Source organism: Epinephelus moara, chromosome 10 (genome assembly GCF_006386435.1).
Source record: "Epinephelus moara isolate mb chromosome 10, YSFRI_EMoa_1.0, whole genome shotgun sequence".
Classification (NCBI taxonomy): domain Eukaryota; kingdom Metazoa; phylum Chordata; class Actinopteri; order Perciformes; family Serranidae; genus Epinephelus; species Epinephelus moara.
Window position 1 is genome coordinate 2,112,178 of NC_065515.1, and position 10,729 is coordinate 2,122,906.

The window sequence follows — 10,729 nt, forward strand, 5'->3', positions numbered from 1 at the left end:
TGGACTGGTGGGCGGAGTCATACAACCACGGGGTGGGCTGGCGGGTGGAGTCATACAACCACGGGGTGGGCTGGTGGGCGGAGTCATACAACCACGGGGTGGACTGGTGGGCGGATACATACAACCACGGGGTGGGCTGGTGGGCGGAGTCATACAACCACGGGGTGAACTGGTGGGCGGAGTCATACAACCACGGGGTGGACTGGTGGGCGGAGTCATACAACTGTGTGACAGTAGCTCTAGTTTGATTTTGAAATCCCTAGCTAGCCTAGCTTCATTCAGTATAGGCTCCATGTTTTTGCAATTGGATGATGTCAGAATCACTTTACCTCTACAACACTGATAAATGGAAAAAAAAATACTGAAAAATAAGTCTCATTCATTTCCATATAATTTTTTGTGTCAAATCCTGAGCTGCACGTTAACGACCTCTGATCGACACAGACGTGTTTGAAGATGCTTCACTCAGAGATCCAGATAGATTCGGTCTCGATGTCTTTATTTCGTGGTTTCAAAGCAGTGACACATCATGATATCCACGGGGGAACTTATAATGATGTCACTTTCATTCACAGAAACAACTAAGAAAACGAGCCACTGGAGGTCAAAGTTCAAGTCCAGACCTCAGTGGTGACAGACATCTCACTGGTCTTCATCTAAAATATAAAATCATACATATCCCTCTGTAACATACAGGTTGAGAGAGTGTGCCTCTGCAGCGAACAGGAGAAAATATAATGTGAAGTTAGGGAGAACACTAACCTTCCTCCTCCTCCTCCTCCTCCTCCTCAGACCCATCATGCTGTGCAGTGGTTCCTGGTCAGGAGATGCTGCTGGAGATCTGTAAAGGTCGATCGGGACTTGGACTCAGTATAGTGGGAGGAAGAGACACACAGCTGGTAACACACACACACACACACACACACACACACACACACACACACACACACACGGTGGTGTTTACTGTCATTGTTTTGTGCTGCTTAATAATCTGATGAATTTAACCCCCTGGATTAAACCTGAGGTTCACCAGTGTGGGGTGCAGCCCATGTGTGGCTTAAAAAAAATGAAAGAACCTTAGAATCAATCCTGGGTTTGACAGGAAGCCACTGCAGGGATGTTAGCACTGGTGTAATGCAGTGAGGAGTCTGGCTGCAGCGTTCTGCATCAGCTGCAGGCGAGACAAAGACGACCGGTCGACACCCAGGTACACAGAGCTGCAGCAGTCGAGGCTTGAGGAGATTAATGTGGTGGTTACCGTCTTCAGGTCATCGTGACAGAGGATGGACTTCGGTTTCTTAGCTGGAAATAACAGTAACAATGAAGGAACATGTGACTCAGTGTCACCCAGTGTGGCTCACTGATGTGTTTTAAACAACAACAGAGGAAGAAGAGACATCAAGCTGGAGATACACAGTACAAGTTAGAAGATCCATGTAGTGTTGGGTCGAGTCTGAACATTAGAAGACGAGTATCAAACATCACCAGAGTAAGACTTTATAGATTTCTGTCTGTCTCTCTGTGTCTCAGGACGCCATCGTGATCCATGAGGTTTATGAAGAAGGAGCTGCAGCCAGAGACGGACGCCTGTGGGCCGGAGACCAGATACTCGAGGTACGCTGTCCTGCAGTACTGATGGTAGTACTGTGAATACTCCTGAGTCATCTGTTCTGTACCTCCATTATTACTGTGAACTGTCACTGCTGATACTGTTACTAGGACTATAGACCCTTTCAGGGTCGACGTCACAATGATATCACAGTATTAGCTGTGGGCTACATAGGAGTCTTAAAATCAGAATCAGAGTCGGTTTTATTGCCAAGTAGGTTTTCACATACAAGGAATTTGGCTTGGTGACTCTTGTGGTCTTGTTGTGTTATTGGGAGCCAGAATAGAAGGAGTCATGGCTCAAAACCAGCCGCCACTGCCCGTCAACAAAAAGAAAGACAACTATGGTTAAATGTGATAAGACCAAAGGACTGGACGGAGGCCATCATCAAAAATGCTCACATGTGCAGCGCACACTTCATATCAGGTTAGGGAAAAAGTATTTCCTGTTGTAGGGATGAATAAGGTTATGTGTATTAAGGGTTATCATGTCCACCTCATCAGAAACTGGGGAGGGATTAAGAGGAATATTGGATTTCTCTGGAACGCTAACTTTTTAGCACATTAGCTAACGTTAGCTTCCATAGCAAAACAAACAAGTGTGGTCCTCCTTTGTAAGATTGGCTTCCTGTGACATCATCCATCCACTGAGTGAGAGCATACGGGTCGGCCAGTCTGGTCCCGTTGGTCAGTGTTTACTTATTCAAGTAACACTGGCGGTCCCGGAGAGTGAGTGACCTGACATGGTGCGTTGGTAAATTCAGTCTGACGCTCTACACTAAAATGAGAGCCCTGTTGGTGGAAGAAACGGAGCGTTATATTTCTACATGAATGAACCAACGGTTAAGTTAATCACACATTCACTCCGCTCGGCGCTCTGCTGCTCCGTCTCCACAGACAGAGTGTCCAGAGTGCGCTCTGCCACTCTGAGAGTGCGCTGCTCTGGATAACCCAACGCTACATTCAGACAGCGCTCCCAATTTATCAACGCTCCAGTTTGTGTCAGAGTGCGCTCCCACACTCACAATGAGTGTTTCTGAACGCACCACTCACATCATCTTCCTCCATCGTCTAAAACAAGACAACACAACTTGTAAGCCAGCGCTAGCTAATGTCTGTGGAGAACTGTTTTGCCTCCAGCTAAGCCCCGCCCACCAACAAACATCATACTGTTCACTAACAGTAAAAGAGTGTATGATCTTTATTGCACAACAGCACTGCAGTTAAACTACTCTGTTCCTCAGTACGACTGTTCACTGTTGTTTTAATATTCAGTTGATGCTCAGCAGTAAATCTGGACACTACAGGTACTAAGACTGTTGCTCATTAACCTACTAATATTAATGTTAGCACTAACAGTACTGATGATACTCTAACTGCAGTATTTTGATAGATGGATGGTAAAACGATGATTTTCTGCTTTAAAATCAGTCGATTAAATCACAGACTGATCAATGTCTCCCTCTGCTGGACGAACACTGATTTACTCAAGTACTGCACTTTATTACAATTTTAAGTTTGTTGTACTTTGAGTATTTCCATTTTATTGTTGTACTTTTTACTGCGCTGCATTTATCACAGTTTGCATTTATGACAGTTTGCGTTTGTCAGACAGTTTCAGCTTCTTCACAGATTCAGATTATTTGATACAAAATATAATCAATAATAAATGATGTATTGTTATAGATGAAACTACACAGAGTCATTAAAATGAGCTCCACCTTTACCAGCTGCAACATGAAACTGATCAACACATAAATGCATCAGTAATTATAAAACATTAACCAGTGGTTTGAGCCCAGAGGACTGAAACTCTACAGTTTTTGTGAGATTTTTTTCTTCCTCAGAAATGTTTCCACAAAGTCCTGTGAGACGTTACATCACAGACGCTTGAGGTTTTCACCAATCCTGTGTGCATGTAATGGCTTGTAAGGGAGTATTTCCACTCTCCAGGTGAACGGGGTGGACCTCCGCGGGGCGTCACACGAGGAAGCCATCGCTGCCCTGCGTCAGACGCCGGCGAAGGTTCGTCTGATGGTGCTGAGGGACGAGGCTCAGTACAGAGACGAAGAGAACCTGGACGTCTTTAAGGTGGAACTGCAGAAGAGGAGCGGCAGAGGGCTGGGACTCAGCATCGTCGGGAAGAGGTCTGCCTTAAAACACACACTCGTACACATCTTCACAATACCATGTGTTGTTTGTTAAAATCATTCACTTGTACATTTACAAACAAGTTCTGTACTTTGGTGCAGTTTTGAATGACTTCAGTACCTCCATCATTTTCTGTCTTTATACTTTGACTCCGCAACAATTTGTGAGCGGATTTTGTACAAAATGGATCATTTTGCATAACAAGTACTTTTACTCTTTGTGCTTTATGTGATGATGTCAACACTTTTACTGTGTGTGTGTGTGTGTGTGTGTGTGTGTGTGTTAGGAGTGGCAGTGGTGTGTTTATCTCTGAGGTGGTCAGAGGGGGCGCCGCTGAGCTGGACGGTCGTCTGATGCAGGGAGATCAGATCCTGTCGGTCAACGGAGAAGACACGAGACACGCCTCCCAGGAAACCGTTGCTGCCATACTGAAGGTAAAACACACACCTTTACAGCACGTTCTAGGGGGGCGGAGCAGTTGTTAAATTCTGGGCTGATACAGATGTTTTGTCACTGTTGTTGTTTATTTTGTTTTTGTTGTTATTTATTCCCCCTCTTTGCCATGGAAACAAAAAAAAATCTTGTTATAAAAAATAACTGAGCTGTTTTAAAGAACAGTTGAACGGCTCTATAATCTGTCCATCGTGCTGTGTAGACATGAAGAAGGCTCATGACCGCGTCCTTCGGGGGTCTTGTTTGGGGTACTGCGGGAGTACAGGGTACCGGGGTCGCTGCTACAGTTTAGGGACCTCAGAATTGCATCTCTGCTTTTCACAGATGATGTGGTTCTGTTGGCTTCATCACACTGTGACCTCCAGCATGACCTGGGGCAGTTTGCAGCCGAGTGTGAAGCGGTCAGCATGAGAGTCAGCACCTCCAAATCTGAGGTCATAGTTCTCTGCTGGAAACTGGAGGAGTGCCCCCTCTGGGTTGGGAGATTTGCTGACAGGCCGGTGGATGGAGAATATCAGCAGATAACGATGTGCAGCCGATAAATCGGTGCATCTGGAATACAATCTGATAAACTGAACCTCTTTATGGTCTTTACCGTGTGTTTGTACACAAACCTGAAACTAAAGCAAGTGTGTAAGCTCTGTAATGTGTGTGTGTGTCCTGCAGTGTGCTCGGGGTCCGGTCCTGTTGGAACTCGGACGACTCAAAGCTGCATCCTGGATCTCATCCAGACGCAACTCACAAGGAAGCCAGGTGTGTGTGTGTGTGTGTGTGTGTGTGTGTGTGTGTGTCTTTGTGAGAACCAGTTTGATTTTAAACCTTGAGCGTACGACCATGTTGTTTGGTCCTCACCTCTTTATGGAGCTGTTTGAGGGTTCAGATTCAGTTTTAAGTCCAGTTCAGACCAAAGACTCACAACGAGAAACAAACAACTACTGTCAACGCTCCGTTCTGTAACGTTGTAAAAATCTGCTGGTTCACAGGAAGTGACCGCCATGAGACGGCGTATCATCTCTAGTCAACGACTCTCTGTGCTTCGTTCTGATTTGCAGCTTTTCAGACTTATTTTGTGGCTGAATATAATTTGTAGCTTCTTAAAATCTGAATGAGGATAGTGATAGTGAGATACTGGCTACAGTGATGAAACAAAACCAGCATCAGATGGACTGTATTCATAATCAATACGCCACAATAATATAAATAACCAGCGCCAACACGCCGTCTGCAGTCATTAGCTGATTGGCTGTTGAAACACAAACAGAAACAGAATACGTGCTTTAAAACCAGCCACCTGTAATTTGACCAGCTGAGTGTCAGGTGACACCATCAGCTGGCTTCCCTAAAGTTTTCCTTTAGGAACATAATTTGCAGCTGACATCAGGTAATAAATCACAATATATAATGCTATATATTTTATCGCAACACGTTAAAAGTCGCAGTAATATCGTATCGTAGAGCCTCTGGTGATTCCCACTGTAAACATGCCAGAGTCAACAAGAACTCGTGCGCACAAATGTTTTTATAATCAGATACTATGACGCAGAAAATGACAAAACAAACAAGCTGTTTATTTGTAAACAGACGACATCAACAAATAAACAGAACGTGTTTCTGTCTTTGTCTCAGATGAGTCATGTGAGCGGGAACAGCTCAGGTGTTGTGGCTCCGCCCCTCAAACACGCCTCAACATCATGTGACGCCGTGACCTCAGACCTCCCAACCTCCACCAGCCCCGCGCCCCTCAACAACAACAACACCAAGTCCAGCAGTGACATCACTTCCTCCTCTAACAGCACAGGTTGAGTCAACTTCCTGCATGTTTGAGCTCATCAGGAGCTGTTGTATATGAAGAGTTCTGCACTTCCTGTTTGGATTTAAGAGTTTCTTTAACTGTTTAAAAAAAAGCTGAGACGTTACTACAGATCATTAAAGCCTGAGTTTGTGTGTTGAAGTGTTCAGTTACTGTGTGTGTGTGTGTGTGTGTGTGTGTGTGTGTGTGTGTGTGTGTGTGTGTGTGTGTGGTAGCAGCGCTGTAGGTGTTAAAGGGTTGAGTCCAGAGGTGAGGTCAGTTAATGGATTATTACGGGTTTCTAAATAGTTAATAGTGTTAAAGGGTTAAAATAAAAGTATACCAGATTGAATTTTCATGTCAGTTGAGGCCACATGAAGGTTTAACCCTAACCCTCCTCAGTCATTAGTTCAAGGTCCACACAGTTTCATACATTCAGCGTCATACCTGCGTTTGACCATGTTGTCAAGCTAGTCACTCACTCTATGGCAGGAAACGGCCCTTCAAAATAAAAGCTCTGTGCCTTCAGAATGAACCCATGACCCACTTTTGGACCGTGACCCATCAGTTGGGAACCACTGCTTTAAGGTCTTTTAATTTGGTTTTAAAAGTTTAATTATTGGATTAATTCATCAATTCATTTTCTAATAAGTTTTCCGTGTGTTTTAAGAGGTCAGAAAAAAACTTTCTTTAAGGTGCAGCTTCACCAAAATGTCAGTGTTGCATGTTTTTTCATGGCATTACAGACCATAATATTATATAATGTAATATGATATAAGATGTGATGTTTATAGACACACTTCAGTTTTAATCTCTGGCTGGTTAAATGTTATTTTTTCTCTTTTTCTTTTTGTGTGTGTGTGTGTGTGTGTGTGTGTGTGTGTGTGTGCAGGCGTCGATGCTGGCATCCGTACAGTGGAGATCATGAGGGTAAATGTAACCGTATATATGTAACAGAGAGCACACACTAGGTCTCATTCATGAAACGTGAGGAGAATGATTTTGTGTGTAAACTGTTGTCAGAAGGAAATTTACGTATATTTCAGCATTCATCAACATGTTAGTAGCTCCGATCTTTTTCGTAGATACTAACAAAATCTACACCTGATTCTGACTGCTCGTCGTGCTCGTGTTTTAATAAGGAATGCACACAAATGTCGCTTTTCATGATTTCAAATTACAGTACGCAGATGTCTTTGAAACACATGAGTTCAACATGACAATAGATCAGTCATAAAACACATTTAGATAAATTAGTTGGCATTTAACAGATTTAAGCTTCAGATTAAGTTTCTTAAGAACATTAATGAGTTATTTAAATCGGCTTATCACATGTGTTGTCTACATTTCTGACATCCCGTCGATCCAGTCATGAGAGAGAACTCCACAGGTGCATCTTCCATTTGAGTGGTGAGACTGTGAGACCCACGTTACTGACCAATCAGTGAGCTGTCAGTGATGATGTCAGAACGCAGAGATTTAACACTTATATATAATATAACACGTACATCACCTTCTGAGTTTGACTGACTGCTCCAGTGGAGGTGTGTCGTGGTCTCATCTGACAGAGAGGTCTCTGTGATGATGTAAGCAATGTGCTCGTCTGCAGCTGTGACTGGGCGGAGCCTCCTCCTGTAGCTGTTGTGGGTTTTGTGTGTGTACTTTCATATCGAACCATTTTTATTTAACTTATTGGATGGTTCTTTCAACAGAGGACCCAGAGTTATTTGGCACCTGTTACCTCCTTCCAGGCCTTTGATGTACCTGTCCCTGTCACACCCCTAATACTAAAAAAAAAAAAAAGCCTATAAAATATTTTTCCTCAATTACACTTCACACGGGTCGACAGGATGCACCTGTCCACAGTAATTATCACCTCTATTAGTGTCACTGGATATTCATGGGCGGGGCTGTATGCTAATTGCTGACTAGCGCTGTCAGTTTACAATTGATTGACATCCATGAACTTACACACGTGTCTACGATCAAATCCAAGTTTCCGGTGGCGTTCATGAGGGTAAATGAGACCCTAAAAAAGAGGCTGGATCATGGGGAGTACCACCAGTTGGTCCAGGAGCTTCTCCTCCATCATGGAGTTAAGAACCATTCAGTAGGAAGTTAGAAAATGAGGCCTCCTTTTCTCTCAGGCGTCCCCTGAAGAGAGTCTTCACTATAACGTCTTTGTTTCCTCCATCTGTCCCCCCTCAGGGTGTCAGTGACTCCCTCGGGGTGAGTATAGCCGGAGGGAAGGGCAGCCCGCTGGGTGACATCCCCATCTTCATCGCCATGATTCAGGCCAATGGAGTCGCTGCCAAGACGCACCGACTCAAGGTAGATTAAGGTCCCGTCTACACGTGTGCAGATATTTTTAATAAAACAGATATTTTCTTGTTTTTGGGGGAGAGTTACTGCCTCGCAAGGGAGTTCAAGTATCTCAGGGTTTTGTTCACGAGTGAGGGTAGAATGGAGCGTGAGATGGATTGGCGGTTTTGTGCGGCTTTTGCAGTGATGTGGGCGCTGTGCCGGACCATCATGGTTCAGAGGGAGCTGAGCCAGGAAGCAGAGCATTCGATTTCCTGGTCCACCTTCGTCCCAACCCTCACCTATGGTCATGAGCTCTGGGTAGTGACTGAAACAATGAGGTCACAGATACAAGCGTCTGAAATGAGTTTCCTCTGTAGGGTGTCTGGGCTCAGTCTTAGAGATAGGGGGAGGAGTCAGACATCTGGAGGGAGCTCGGAGTAGAGCCGCTGCTCCTTCATGTTGAGGTGGTTCAACATCTGATCAGGATCCTCCTGGGCGCCTCCTGTTAGAGGTGTTCTGTGCACGTCCACTGGTAGGAGGCCCCGGGGCAGACCCAGAACACACTGGAGGGGTTATATATCTCATCTGGCCTGGGAACACCTCGGGGTCCTCCAGGAGGAGCTGGAAATTGTTGCTGAGGAGAGGGATGTCTGGAGTGCTTTGCTTGGCCTACTGCCTCTTTGACCCGGCCCTGGATGAAAGTGGATGGATGGATATTTTCTTCTACTTTTTGTCTGATGCAAACAGTCTTAGGTCACTAAAACAGAGATTTTTGAAAATGCATTTAAAGGTGCAGAGTACTGGACGTGTAAAACGAACATCACAACGATGATCTCCGTAATTCTTGCATGTCAGTGATTTGTGTAATGAGCATGCTCCAGAAACAACAACAATGGCGGACTAATGTTTGTAATGTTTTGACAGGACTTCTTGGTCTAAAGAATCCTTCACATGTAACCTCAGCACTACAGCACCACCTCACGGACGAACAGAGGTGTATGCTGCACCCAGTGTTATCTGGTCCGCCAGAAACAGCGGTTTTGGATCTGACCCGTTCGAACCAACAGATGGTCGGACAATTTCCAGACTAGGATTGTTTTTGATGAGGAGTGGAAGGAAAACTGTTGCATGTCCAGAGCATCACTCGTACCACCTCGGTCATTATATCGAAGGGGAATCAACAGTGATGAGATCTCTAGGCGTCGTTTTGAAAACGATAATTATAGGCTGTGCCCTTTATTTGCAACAAGAGGAGACTGCAGAGGACAGCTGACACAGGCCAGTGTTTAGAGTCGTTTTTGAGTTGCAGAGTGTACAGATGTTTTTCAAACAAAAGCAGTATTTACAGAGGTGTTTTTTAAAAATGGAGTGGGAAAATATCTGTCTTTAAAAATGTCTGTGTTCGTGTAGACGTGTGTTTTCAGACTGTTATAATGATCCATCCTGTGTGGGATTACATGACACCCAATGACACCACGGATGAAATAAGAATGTGTGTGTGTGTGTGTGTGTGTGTGTGTGTGTGTTCAGGTGGGTGACAGGATCGTCAGTATTAACAGTCAGTCTGTGGACGGTCTGTCACACAGCGAGGTCGTCACCATGCTGAAGAACAGCTATGGAAACATCAGCCTGCAGGTAACACTGACGCCACTGTGTTCTCACTGCCTCTGCTGTGTGTGTGCTGCTGTGTGTGTGTGTGTGTGTGTGTGTGTTATCATTGTGGTCCAGCAGGTTGACTGTTGTGTGTGTGATAGCAACAGAACTAATGAAGCTCCTTCAGCCTGCAGCACAGAGACTCTGATAACACAGACTGAGTTTATATCTGGCTGTTTGTCCAAAGGCTCTGAGACAGGTCTGTCTGTCTGTCTGTCTGTCTGTCTGTCTGTCTGTCTGTCTGTCTGTCACACAGGCAGGTGTTTTACCTGGCTCTCTGCTTTACTTTGCTAACTTCTGTTTGTTAAGTCCAGTTCAGACCAAAGATTGTTGACGAGACAAAAACAGTTTCAGAACGCCACAGAGAAAAGTGTCAGCGGTGTGAACTGGCCGGTCTGAGCTTGACTCAAGCCGGCTGATGGTGTCACCTGACACTCAGCTGGTCAAATGGCCGGCAGCTGGTTTTAAAGGACATCGCCTGTTTCAACAGCCAATCAGCTTGTAGTGAAGTCCGCTGGTCAAGTCAAAATGACCACAGACGGTGCTCCATCCCCACTGAGCCCTCTGTTTCTGTCCTCACGATGTGCCGGTGTCAGATTGTGGATTGCCGCTGTATGTGTGGCTGGTTATTTATATTATTGTGGCGTATTGATTATGAATACAGTCCATCTGATGCTGGTTTTGTTTCATCACTGTAGCCAGTATCTCACTATCACTATCCTCATTCAGATTTTAAGAAGCTACAAATTATATTCAGCCACAAAATAAGTC

At 44.8% G+C, this 10,729-nt stretch overlaps 1 protein-coding gene across 3 annotated transcripts in view; it reads left to right on the forward strand.

Annotated features, from left to right (window-relative positions):
* The window catches only part of patj (PATJ crumbs cell polarity complex component), a 214,196-nt gene that overhangs the window by 191,989 nt on the left and 11,478 nt on the right, over positions 1-10,729 (forward strand). For all 3 annotated transcript variants that reach the window (XM_050055557.1, XM_050055559.1, XM_050055558.1), the window contains 9 exons: positions 793-899; positions 1,531-1,614; positions 3,562-3,755; positions 4,046-4,193; positions 4,879-4,965; positions 5,839-6,010; positions 6,894-6,931; positions 8,210-8,332; positions 9,836-9,940. In XM_050055557.1, coding sequence (XP_049911514.1) covers positions 793-899; positions 1,531-1,614; positions 3,562-3,755; positions 4,046-4,193; positions 4,879-4,965; positions 5,839-6,010; positions 6,894-6,931; positions 8,210-8,332; positions 9,836-9,940 — 1,058 coding nt within the window. The remainder of the gene's footprint in view (positions 1-792; positions 900-1,530; positions 1,615-3,561; positions 3,756-4,045; positions 4,194-4,878; positions 4,966-5,838; positions 6,011-6,893; positions 6,932-8,209; positions 8,333-9,835; positions 9,941-10,729) is intronic.